The 13,918-nt window shown below is 37.1% G+C and overlaps 1 protein-coding gene across 2 annotated transcripts in view; it reads right to left on the reverse strand.

Annotated features, from left to right (window-relative positions):
* The window catches only part of FAT1 (FAT atypical cadherin 1), a 102,137-nt gene that overhangs the window by 66,932 nt on the left and 21,287 nt on the right, over window positions 1-13,918 (reverse strand). For both annotated transcript variants that reach the window (XM_035897794.1, XM_009642424.2), the window contains exon 2: window positions 5,940-6,254. In XM_035897794.1, the coding sequence (XP_035753687.1) occupies window positions 5,940-6,254 (315 nt within the window). The remainder of the gene's footprint in view (window positions 1-5,939; window positions 6,255-13,918) is intronic.

A 13,918-nucleotide genomic window follows, 5' to 3' on the forward strand; every position in this document is an offset into this window, starting at 1 on the left:
CCAAGCCAAATCTAGTCAGTACAATAAGTGTAACAGAAGTCCTGGGGCAGTGGAAAAAAGCATACCAATTTAGCAAAGATCAGGAATTATTTCAGCCTGAATACATGGGCAAGGCAATTCAAAAAAGGGTACAAGGGTCTTCCCTTGTCCTATATGGATACCTGGTTAGGATTCCAGTTTCTTGCTCAGTAATACCAAGGAGAACTGGAACTTCTTTCACTATGCAAATTCAGTTTTTTCCATTCTAATGTGTATACTGCCGCTTACAAGGAAGCAGTATAAGCTTCTTTCAGGCACCTTAACTCAGCAATCTTTGAGATATTAGTTACACAAAGCTGTATCATTGAGTAGCAAACATTTTAAAATGGTGGCATGGCAAAACTATTCCATCCATTTGGAAACAGATACAGAGCCTTGGGGAATTCAGTGAGTTCCCTTTGTTTAGAGAGGTCAGCCTAACGGCTCCAGTTCTGCAGCGATTAAGGACGCTCTCCTTAGCTCTTAAATCTCCATGTTACTTGTTGAGCCATTATTGTTGGTCAGTTAAAGCTGAATACTTTTCTTCTAATTTAACGTGAAGTTTGCAATCTCACAATTTAAAGAATAAAAATTGAAGAAAACTACAAAACACAGGAAGCGGTGACAGAAAAAGCATTTTGTTCTAGCCATCTACAATGTCACTCTGGGGAACTGTAAGTATACCTTTTAAATTGGGGAGCCAGTTTGCATACTACCCTTACAATTCTTACCAGGTGCAACAAAAGCTTGTATTTAACTCATGTCCCACTCTCCTGTCTCAGACAGAAAGAAGTTACAGGTTTTGATTGAAAACTCTTCATAAAATGAATACAATAACTCTCTTGAATTGGCACTAACAGATCCATTTCTCAATGGTTAATCCAATACAGATTAGAAATTATATGAGCATAATTCATAAACAGCTCATAAATCTACCTTTATATACAACGGTATCACCAGCTATTATTACTAGATGCCATTTTAAGTACCCGTTCCACTTTTTCTAAGAATTACTGCAATCCTGCTATCAACTGTCATGCTTCCAACATTCCTCCTCAAAAGCAGTGAAACTAATTAAGATCTTATAATATGAAAGAATCAAAGATGGAAAAAAATATAAATTGATCCACTTGATATGACTGTAAAAATAAAAATATTCAGTAATTTAATTCAAACAATACAGTATTTAATTTTATTTTGTAAATACAACCAGAGAGTTCACATCAGTGAGATGAAAAACTTTTCACTCCTGCAACTAGATTGGAGTTGAATCACTGACTTTTAAGTGAAACAGCTCATTACTCTTGCCTCTAAGCATCCATTTTTATCCATTTGTTGCTTTCTCAGACAAAACATATCCAAATGCATCCAATGAAATATGAAAACTAGCAACTAAGAATATTTTGATAATTTTCAGTCTTTGACCTTGTTACGAGGTAATTACAAAATGTAAAAAGAAAAAACCCAACTGACAAGCAAATAAGCCACACCCACAAAAAGCACTGAAAAAATTAGTAAACTACTTTCTATTATACATACCGGAAAAAACATTGTACACTGTGAGCTCCAATGCACAAAACCCAGAACTTGTTTATTCTTATATAATCCTTTGCTTTACATGAGTGTTGCTAAAAGCGCAAATCTTTTCTGATCCTCTGTGCAATAGCTCTAGGGTTAAGTGGTGAGATTAACCATAGAGTCCCAGGACATGTGTTCTGAATAGCTATCAAATTCTGCCAACTCTAACTCCTTCCATATAAACATATTAAAGTGTCTTGGAATGCTACTGTTTCTTGTCAATTACTTCTGTATTTAATTACAAGCTATTTCACAAGAAGTTAAGCAGATATAAATTAGTTACCATAAGTTACGTATTTGTCTACAGTTGTGTTCAGGTTGAGCATGAAAGTTGTGAAATTAGTCTTTGCTCTAATTTTTTCCTGCAAATCTATTTATTCCACCTGGCCAGCTCACACATACAGCAGCTTTTTTTCATTACATGGAAACTCCAAAACTAAAGAAAATTATATTTATATTTAATTTGCTTTAATGAAAGGCCAGGTATATATGAAGAGATTACAAAATGTCCTCGGATGTACTATGTCATATATCCTGCTCCAAAAAGTGAAACAGCATTTCTGCACGCTAAGAAAAAACTTAGCAATGTTTCTTTAAGTAAGTGATTTTACAGTTGTTTAAAATAAGACGTTTTTAAGTGCCAGTGAAGGTTTACTGAAGGGGATACTCAGAAACTGATCACTGCAAGAAGCACACAGACACTACTTCAGCTAGTAGCATTTCTGAGAAACAGATCAGTCAATCAATAGTTCGTCATGAAGAGAAATACCTTCTTTCTGTGAAAGATGAGCTAGATCCTACGTAGGTCCATGTCAGTCAGTTTCACCATCTAAAAATTCAGCATTACTGCAGACACAGACATCTTAGTGTGGAGCCTACAAAATTCTAGAAATGAATTAGCTACTTACAGTGAACAGAAAGCAGTATTTTACTTGGCATAGGTTACATATAGGTTATTGCTATTTATAATCTGTATTACTGTTATGTGTGGAAGTTCTAGACATGGACCACAATACTATAGTGTTAAATTCTATAAAGAGCGCATTTTTAGCACTCACCACATATTTTAAGAATCCCAACATTAGCCTTTCCTTGACATGGACTGAATGCCATTGCAGTCCTCAATTTGGCTTTGGGGTTACAAAGTGGCCTGAAATAATGATGTCACACACGCTCAACTCTCTTACTCTCACTTTCAATGTTATAATGGGATACAGTTTGGGACTTGTTTCATATTCCAGCCCTATCTCCCCTTTGGCTGGAAGGGAAACCTGGGACCCTGTGAAAGTTTCCCTTCCTTTGACAAATGCCTTGTAGTGCGATAGCCTCACAAAGTGCAGCAAGGGTAACATACCTGCCTAAGCAAACACAACAGGATTTGATGTCACTAATTCTGTCAAATGTACTCTACAGCTGAGACCTATTTCAATTAATGGAGGGACACAAAATACACACAACTACAACAATAACTACTATCTTTTAAAGTGATTTTTCAACTCCTTAACAACTCAATCCTAGCAAAAGTGCTTTCACCCCAAATACAATCTATTCAGATTAAATGTATTTGATTTCAAATAGACAGAAGAGAGACTTAGGAAGTTATGAACCTGATAACCTGAGTCAAAACTCATCACTACACATTAGTGCCTACTGCAGATTGACAGTTTCAAACCAAACCCATACAGAAGAAACAAGACAGCCCATTAGATCACATGAAATCCAGCATCTGATATAATAGGAAGACAATATACATGAGCTAGCTATTTAATATACATTGAACTTACATGAGCACACACTGGGAACACAACAGAAACCAGCCAAAGAGGTTTCCCTTCTCCACTACCCACCTCTTCTCTTCCCCTCCTCTCTAGGTTTATTATGTATATCTAGCATTATAATTTTAACAGTAAGAGACATCAATGAATTTATCTATCCCTGTGATTTAAACTATATTAAAAAAATTGTCAATGTAGATCACGAGATTCTTTTCCTCTCAGTGCTTGTATTCTGAAATATAATTAAATAATTATTTCCACTTGGTGGTAAATTTTTTTGCTTTTTACCTTTAACACAGAACTGAGAAGGACTTGGGACCACACTGTTTGCTTCTACTGCACACATTGTACAAGAAAGGCAGGTAAGAAACTCTCTTGACAGAAAATCTTTATTAGCTTTCTGTTTAAGTGTTCCTTATCACTTCACCATCTAGTGTGTTGAGCTCCCTCAAGCTCCTTTTCTAACATAAATAAGATCGGCAGTGAGCTAATGCTGTGGAAAACTACAAACTCTGTCTGAAGACAAGTCACAATCTCCTGCTGCCCTAATTTTTCTATCCATTAGATAGGAATATAGATGTTTCTTCATCTCAGAACTCTAGGTAAGGGAGGCATGCAAGGGTCTGTTTTAAAACAAAGTTTGGAAAATGCTGCATAGTGACACAGAAGGCACAGGGGAGTAGGAAAGGACCAGAAGGAAGAGAAAATGAGCTACAGAAAAAAATAAGGAAACAGCAATAAAAATAGTTGGCCAATTATACAGTAAAGAGTAAACGAATGTAGATAGAGTTTATGTTTGTTCGCAATTTGAGCACTGCAGTCACTCAGTTCTTTCCACCCAGTTCACAGTCAATTTTACTCCCAGTTTTATCAGTATCACTGATCGAGATAAGAAATATCAAAGTAGCAAACAAACACTACTTTTGAAAAACAGAAAGGATGAGGAATTAGGTAGATGAGAGGAAAACTTTTTCTTTTGCAACATGCATAAACAGAGAAAGACAGAAATAAAGCACATAGGAGTTTCTGCATACATTTTAGAAGACTTAGGGGGTAAATTTTTCTTGTTTTACTTCTTAGAACAAAGGCAGCCTAAACCCAGCACTTCTGTAAATATAGTATTTAGATAAAGAGTTTAACTATGCTAAAGATCTTCTGTTGCTATAGCTATTTCATATGTCCCTCTTAGCAATGTCTTCACAAGCAGATGCAGCACATGCTGACAAAGAAGCTATTGTCAGAAATAAGCCAAATAACATACCTGTGTTTGCACTCAGAGCTTTGCTTACACAGCAATTACAGCTGATGCAGCACGCAAGTCTTTCATACCCTGAGCTGAAACAACTATGAAACAGAATGAAGGCCATAATGTCAACTCAGCCTTCAAATCATATTTTTCACCCAATTTTTGCTCCTTTAAATCCCCTGAAATTCCCTCCACAAAATGAGCAAGAGGTAAATGACTAAGGCTTCTATTACTCCCTTCTACTTACTAGGGTTGTTACAGATTAAAGTCACTCTCTACACCTCTGCAGCACCTCTAGCCTAAAAATCTCTGGATTCTGAGAAGAAATTTCTGCCTGCATGAATCAGAAGCATCTCCTGTAACTTGTACTGTGAAACAGTACCTAAATGCAACGTGTGAAAAGCTAAGGTGCGCCCAACCCAGCAAAATATTACTTAACCAAAACCAAACCCTTCTTTTCCACTGATCTTTCCTAGCAGTAAAAACATCCAGTATATGTACTATTTTCTCTATGTTCATTCAGAATGAAGGGATGGTAGGCAACCTTTACATTGTTTTCAAAATTGCTGTGTAGCTTCAGTTATAACGAATTATTTTGTCTCCTGTCTCTCTACCCTACACACACTTCAATATTTGTAATTCACAGTTACTAAAAGGTACTTGTTTCTTGTATTTGTACTTTCCTGTTAAAACCTCAGTATATTTTTTCTGAAGCTTTCAACCAACCACTGAACTCGGACTTTCTTTTCATTACATAACAACCACACCTGCAAATTATCTTCCAGATTTTGTAACTCTTACAACAGCAACAGTTACTTACAAAGATAGTCCCCTTCTGATTGTGGGACAAGTGAGTTTGCAGTTAATAAATAGCTTGTGTTGCTTAGACTAACACTACACAGAAAAAAAAAAAAAAACCCTGACAAAAAACCTGCATATGAAAACTGGAAGACTGAGACTGCTAAAACCAGTTTGGATAAAATTAAGCTAAAATATGTACTCCAATAGTACATCTACTGCACTACAAAGCAAAACAGGACATGGGTGTTTGACCAGTCTAGTGTGGAGCTACTCTGAAGTAAGCCTTCCCATCCACGATGTGGATGACTAGTACTTTGAACCAACTGCTTCACTCTCAAATCCTCTTCTACTTGTTTGTATAACTTACTACTATTGACAAAGCCCAAGATACCAGGTTAACTCTAACTATTGTGAAAGCATAGTTACAACGTTAAACCAAAGATCTTGATTCTGCCTGGTTTATGTATTTGTGCAAATACATCGATTCATTCATATGTAAAATAAAACACTATTGTACTTACCAGTTTTGGGGTTTATTGAAAAGAATCCCTGTGGATTGCCACTTGTAATCTTGTAGGTTAATTTTTCACTTGAGCTAGAATCTGGATCAAATGCCTCAATCTGAATGACGGATACATCTTTAGGTGAGTTTTCCATGACCTCCGGGTAATAAACTGGTTCTGTGGTCTGAGGAGCATTATCATTAACATCCCCAACTTCTATGTAGACTTCAATGAAAGATGATAAAGGCACAATGCCTTGGTCTGTTGCATAAACAGTTAACCAGTAATGTGAATTAGTCTCACGATCCAGGTGATCTGCAGTCTCAATAATACCTGTTTAACAGGAAGAAAGATAAATAGAAAATGCTCAATAAATACGCAGAAGTATGTAAAAACAGAGTAAGCAAAAAGGTTAAATAAATGAATAAAAATGAATGAAAGTTCAAAATAACTGATATTGAATCTGCAAGCTGTGTTAATATACAGAGAAACATATTGAGGCCAACCTGAAGCCACAAAAAATAAAATTGCTACAACAGTTTTCAGCAATTATGCATTACAGTTATTAAAACAATATATTACTTAACTTCCTTTCCAATATCCTTTGAGAATTATCAGATCAATTAGCACTATTCATAAAAAGTATTTTGCCTAAAAGATTAAATATAACGAGTAATTCACAGTCTTTTGGGACTTGAATGACCCTCTTTACTCATCGCTGATTATAGTGAATTTTATACCATATTAAACTATCGGATTTAGATGCCAAACCCTTGAACTGTTTACCATCACTCATATTAATGAGCAGCTACTTAGACGTGAAATATTGTTATCTACGTCCCCAAATGAATTATTTAACTGGATTTTCTTAATGTGCTTATTTGGGTTCACACAGAAATTTCACATAAAACAGAAGTTACACCTGAAGCTAACCTTTGTAGCATCAGGACTAACCAATGGCTACCATTACTCTGGCAATGGAAAGCAGCACTTAGCTCAATTTTACATGCGTAAAATGAATTACCGTTTAAGGAACAGCTATACAAGTCAAACTTAATAAAAATCTGTCTGCTGAGTCTGCAGGAGCTTGTCTGAGCCAGAACTAAAAAAAAACTTGAGTCCCTCATTCTTTAATCCACTGTGAAGGAAATACAGATCTATTTTTATGTGCACCTTACTCTACAGGTACAGTCATAATATGCACATGTCAAAACGACTACATGACGTGGTCTAACCTATTTGATGGGGGATGAATATCAAACAGACTCATGGAGCCACGGCACAATTAAACTTTGCACTTTCATATTCCTGACCCTGTCACTCTTACAGGTTGTCCATTTTGAGATATTTTCTCAACAGAACTTAAACCAAACCCGATACATCCAGGGTGAGGCACAGAGCAAGCCCCTTGCAACCCTTTCTGTGGAAACCTTGGAGGGTTTTGTCATGGCTCTCACCATTTGTTACACTGAGACACACCAGGCCTAATCGGGACTGGAGCCGAGAGGAGTCAAACTATCACCATGACAGCCAGTTTTGGACTCTGGATGCAACCACATAATGTGATTACGTGCTGAGCAAAACAAGAGAAATATTGAGGAATTACTCATTTATTCATTACTTTCTTTGCCTTGTGGGAAGCTGCATAAAGGTCTGATGATGATCATTTGAAGTTTTAAGATGTCAATAAGACCACTTCAGAAAGGCTGGAGGGGACAGCATCCAATTGCTTAGACCTGCAAAATACCCATATATAGCATTTCAAGCAACCCAGCATTTCAGAACTACCACCAGATGTCAGTGTGGAAATTGGTTTTATATAGTGTCAAAGGCTTCAGAACTGGGATAAAAAGGAGGGGCACAGCAATTTGAAAATATAAGTGCGTTACATACAGTCTTGGCATTTCACATTTCCAGTCGCTTCATCTCAGTATTTATATTTTGTTTGATGGCAGTTTTATTATTAAAAAAATAATCCATGTAGTCACTGGATTTGTGCTGGGGTTACCTGCATAGTTTCTGATCGTTAAATGTACATAAATTTGCTCTTAAAAATGGAGACACAGCCTTAAGCACCCAGTTACCTGGATTCTATTTTTGAAACTCAATCATATTACACCTTTTGCACCTCTCTAGTTCAGCCAGGAGACTTGCTTGGAAGTAAATAAATTTGTTAGTTACTATGGCCTCATTTCTAACCCTAAATGCTGGATGCAGCATGCAAGCACTTCATCTTAAGTCTGGGTGGACCCAGTGTATGCCTTGGAAAATTTTGTACAACCTTCATGTCCTACTAAACACAAGACTAGACTCTATTACTGCCCTTTTAGGAAGGCTTCCAGCAACGCTGCTCTGTTGCTTGCAATCCGTGCAGAACACAATGGGCAGGCTTATGTGCCGAATTGAGCAACCGTTATCATTTTACACCTGTCCTGCTTTCTTAACAGTAGCTACATCAGAAGTGGCAGATTAATTTTAAGATAGCCTTGCCTGATTTTAAAGAAACATAAAAAGAGACTCTTGTGGAAATGGAGCTCTCCTCCTGCAATCTGCTCACCTGGTATTCACAAATCTACCACCTTAGTTATCAAAGCCTACCTCAAGGAAAAGAGGACTGAACCTGTTCTGCTTTTGCAGACTATCAATTCTCAAGTGTCCACTCTCTTAAGTCGCATACTTCACAAGGGAAAAAGGGAAAGAAAAAAAAAAAAAAAAAAAAAAAAAAGAAAAGAAAAGAAAAGAAATTTACCACACCAAAATCCCCCCAACAACAGAATTTCAAGAAGAAATACGTAAAAAGATTAAAGGGATGGTAGCTAACAGTACAATACAGCAAAGAGAGGCAACTTTATTTTTTAGTTCATTTTTCATTTCAAATTATAAGATCTGCATATATGACATTATTTCTGCATATTTTACACTGACTTTTGTGGAAATGTTCAATGAAAGGCTTGTAATATGACTGATCATCTGACCACTGTATACATCATGTAACACAGATGTTTACCCAATAGGGTAGCTGTGGTTTTCAGAATGTCCCTGATTTTCTGCAGGATCATCTGTGCTCTAAGTGTGCATTAGTCAAAGTAACACAGTCTCATTCGTAAAATTATTTTTCCATTTTTCTCATGTTTCTCACCCAACAGATTCTAGATTGTTGGATGAACATTTTTTCTGTACGTGCTGTTTATAATTCCAAACTGAAATAGGAAGCATCTAGGGAAATGATTTTATAATCAGTCACATATGCAAAAATGCCTATATAACTTTTCAACACTAATCAACACATCAATTCCTGAATGAACATTTCCTAGAGGCATAAAGGGTACTTAAAGCTTTCATGCACCCCACTTACAGTTCAAAACAGATGGAATAGACAGGTATATATGCAAGTTGGAAAACTTATTAGAGATGGGCATCGCACATAATTGGATTACTTAGGCAACATTAAAAACGAAGACTCAAAAATAACATTCCTCCAGTATAAAAGTCATGCAAAAGGGGACAAGAAGATAGAGAGCAAAAATTTCCCTTTACCCCTCACATGTTGAGGGCAGTGGAGAGGCCACCACACCTAGTTCTCCATCATCCAAAGCTGCAGGCATGGTGAGGAAGGGATGACTGGTCTATAATGACTCAACTTTCTTCCTGCTGGTTCCACCCAGCAATAAAATGAACAGGACACATGCCTGGGGGTGGGGGGAATCTCTGACTACCAAAACCTGAATTTCTTCTGGTTCTGCATCAGCACTTATGTCACAAAACACAATCAACATTAAATGCACACAACTACATGGAGTACTTGTGGACTTCCCCCCCCCCCCCTTTTAATGCTACTGTATATTCTGACCTTACATTAGTAATTACAAACCACCACCCTTTTCTCATTATTCTAGTTGAAATTGCTCCTGCTTCTGCAAGTTTAACACTAAATCTTCCCAGATTTTGCCTGTGAGAACACAACAGTAATGAATACAAATGCATATAAACTTCAGTAGTTGTCTACTATACCTTCTGAAAAACACAGCCCAAAGAATATTTTTTTTTTCCCCAGGCCTAGAACCAGCCCTTAAAGTATCAGTGGTTGGTGTGCCAACTTTCTGCTTTTGCAAACGTTGACTATAGTGGCCTATTTTACACACTAGGGCAGCATAATACCGTATGCTGTCTGAAAGCCAGCACTTGTGGAGTTCATAAATTCACTGGCTGCTAGTCCTAGTGGTTCTCAAGCCAGCAGAAAGAAAAATTATGGGAACTTATATATAAAATAGCAGTAATAAAACAATCTAAGCAAGAGTTAATTTGTTTTAATCTCACAATCGGCTAGATCCATTAAGCATCAGTAAGACATTGATCAGCATCATCAGTTTCGACAGCGTATTTTGGCTCCTATAAAGTATTTTCACTTTTTTCTTCAAGTGGTGCAAAGCACATTTAAGGAGTGCAGCTTAAGTGCTTCTATTGTATCTTCAATGCTGTAAAAGCTCCCTCTCTGCTCTAACTCTTCTCTCATTCACTGAAAAATCTTTAATCAGTGAATTTCCCATCCATTCTCTACGCTGAGGCAATTTGGTAATTTTTTCCTTTTACAAACCATTTGCTTTTTATGTAGCAAGACAAGTAGAGAAATCTTCCGCAGAGCGCCACTAAAGAATCTTTAGCATGTATGGTAATCCCGAAGACTTGTAAATATTATTGTTCATAAAATACAGTGAAGTGAGGATTCCAAAAACATTTTTCACTTGGCTGGATATGCAATCTTGAGGTTTTCAGGTGGTCAGGACAAAAGGAAATTCATATTCAGTCACTAACCACCAGAGGGGAGTACAAAAGGGCTCTGACGAAATGTTCCTCAGTCATCTGCAAGAACTGACTTTACAATATTCATATGTCTGAAATTTTAGACTAGATATTGTTCACATTTGATGCAACTGGACTTTTCTATCAATTCCATTAAAAGAAGGAAAAAGTCCTAAGTGAATACTGAGTTTGGACAGAATTCGATATGGAGGAACAGGCCGGTTTATGAATGCAGCAACTGAGGCAAATTCAGAACCTTAACCCTACTTTCACCAAGAATCAACTTTACTTCCAATTTAAAATTCCACAACCCAAGTCACTACAACAAAGTCACTCTTAAAACAAGAACAAACATATAAATCCACCTCAAATCTGACAGTCATACATACGCCAATTCTATCTAATTAACAAATGCTCAAACTATAATACCCCCAATTCCCAGGGATGATCCTCCTTAAGTGTGCTTATCCATGAGAACTCTCATTAACAATATTAATGATTCTGTAATGGAAATCAAAACCTGCAATCATTTCTCAGCAAAGCATGAAAATGCAGTTTAGCAGAATTTGCCCTGGGAGTGATGTTTGAAACAAACTAAGAGAAATCCCTGGCCTGGAACACGATGCTTGAAATCTGATTACAAACTTAATTAATCTAAATTCTAATAAGCTGGGCAAATCAAAAAGCTTCTTCAGCTGCTTTAAAAGCCACCTCTGGAGGAAAAAAGGCAATATTTCAAGAATTGCATGAACAAAGGTTTTGATCAAATACGACCTTCAATGAGCAACCAATCCAAACTGGAGTTTTAAAAGCGAGTGGATTAAGCCTGTTAGAAACACAGAGGCATGCTGTCCCTCCATGGCACTAGCCTGCCAACACAGACTGCAACTTTGTCTTGAATTCTAAACAAAGGGTAAGTCACTGCAGTGTAAACTGAGGTCTGTACGATCTTTTGAATTAAAAACAAATTTGGGGAAAGCGCTCACCTCATACTGCAGTTTACTGCTTGAACCTCTGCTACATCTAGGTAGGCTGCATATATTTTCCAGAAAGTTATTAGTATTTAAGAAATTAGCCTTTTATGCAGACAGGAGTCCAAAAATCTGCAGAAATCTGCAGGTTTTCTGGTCAAATTTCTGCTTTATATTTTGTGGAACTTTGCTTAGTTGTTGTTAAAACAAAGAAAGCCTCATTGATTAGTGGTTTAGTTGTTTTGGTTTAAGTAAAATCTTCCTAAATATAACATTAGAAGCCACAGTATGCTAGTGTTAAGCAATTTAGAACAGAGAGTTTTCAGATTGTTACTATAATCTCCACACTTGCACAACGAGAATAGGCCAGAAAAATCAAAAACATTTTACAAAGCTGGTATTTTCCACTTTCATTAACTTTTGATTTCTGCCCAAGTCATCTTATTTAAAATAGCAGCTGTTCTAACCCAAACTTTGCCTTTTGGTACAAGTGACTGACAGTGAAGTTCTTCAACACTATCCAGATCGAACCCAGATGACCGCAGACAGCTTCCTTGGCAGACTTTTTGTTCCTATTTGGCTCTTCTTATGTGTTCTATTTTTGCCTTTCCTGCAATACACCTCTTTCTTAGATTACCTGCCATGATATGATAAGCATTTTCCTGAGCTGTATAAATACCAAGGCTATAGCAAAGCTGACAGGATTAAAAAAAAAAAAAAAACCAAACCCAAATCAATTGAAAAAACAAACCCACAAAACAGGAAAGAGCATCTGTCTGTCATAGGAAAAGATGCAGTGCTTGTCTGCTTCTCAGCAGTCAGTCCCCAGAGGCCTCAAAGAGGAACACATCCACACATCCATACTCTTTCATTCTCTTTTTCCCCTTGAGTAACTTCTAGAGGGACAGTCAAATCAGGACAGTTGGCAAGTGCAATCCTGTGTATTATGCATGGGGGTTTTGTGCAGGTTTTTTCCTCCACTTTAAGCTCCCTGTCAGACATCGTAAAAGACAGCAAAGGTGACTTGAAAAAAAAAAAGCAAATTTATTAACAGTTATGGCATTCACCTGCACATGAGAGAACAGACTACAGCAGACTGGAGTGCACTATTTTACAAGCACTACACCCATCTGTAGCACTCAGTATAAATTGTGATTCTTAGTTACTAATTGTGACCAGTGTCATAGCTCAGATTCTTCCCAATTTTAGGGCAATTAAAAAAAAGTCCTCTTGCCAATTTATCTGTATTTCTGTTAACTTCTTAACTTCTTTCTGATAACTTCTGGCCACCACTGTAGTTGGATATTGAGAAATGCTTTGAAGCAACAGCCAAATACAGCTGCAATCCTACATGCCTTAAAGAGGTCTATAAAGTGAAGGTTTTGAAACATGTAAGCTACTGAACACCCAAGAAAAAATTCTTTTTTTCCCTAAGGCTGCTGTGCTACTGTAACTCAAGCCTCTGCCAAGCACCAGTGTGTAAGGGACAACTGAGCCTTAAGCCTCCAGTTCTTCTAAAACAGCATCCAACTCTAAGGTCAACAAAATTTAATATTATTTGATCCATCAAGTAATAACCACTTGGTAAAACCAAAACAAAGGCAGCACAGTATCACACCAGTCTTTATTCTACACAAACCAACTACCCTTAAATACTGAAGATTTCAAGTATGTCCTGCCACAGAGACAAGGAACTATTCAGCACTTAAAATGTCAGTTGAAAAGACCAAAATCTCTGTCCTGTGAACTCCTTGAAACAACCTCCTTCTAAAGAAGGAATGGAATGAGATTCCTTTTGCAGAAGTGAAATGTCAGCTCATCCACTCTACAAATGGGGCAGAATGCCAAGAGAGGCACTGCACTCCAACTCTTGAAATACTAAAGACCTGTGGCAGGCAGTGTGAGCTTTTAAAAGACATATTGTATATACTTTTTAAGAGAAGTAATATTTTTGATAAATAAACTGAGCCTGAAAAGTGCTAGCCTTCCTTACTTGTATCACAATCACACTTTGAACAGGAAGCATTACGCATTTACGCCTACATGGAACAGGCTGCAACAGCCAGCCAGAGAAATATGATTTGCTCTTCAAGTCCATAGCAATTTAAAGCTTATCACCGACAACACAAGCTACTCACATATAAGACTTCTTGCATCTGAAGATTCACACGGACTAAACTGTACTGTTTCAGAATATAAATAATCCTTGGTTGCAGCCCTGAAGGA

The sequence above is a fragment of the Egretta garzetta genome, unplaced genomic scaffold, assembly GCF_000687185.1.
Source record: "Egretta garzetta isolate BGI_Z169 unplaced genomic scaffold, ASM68718v1 scaffold46, whole genome shotgun sequence".
NCBI lineage: Eukaryota > Metazoa > Chordata > Aves > Pelecaniformes > Ardeidae > Egretta > Egretta garzetta.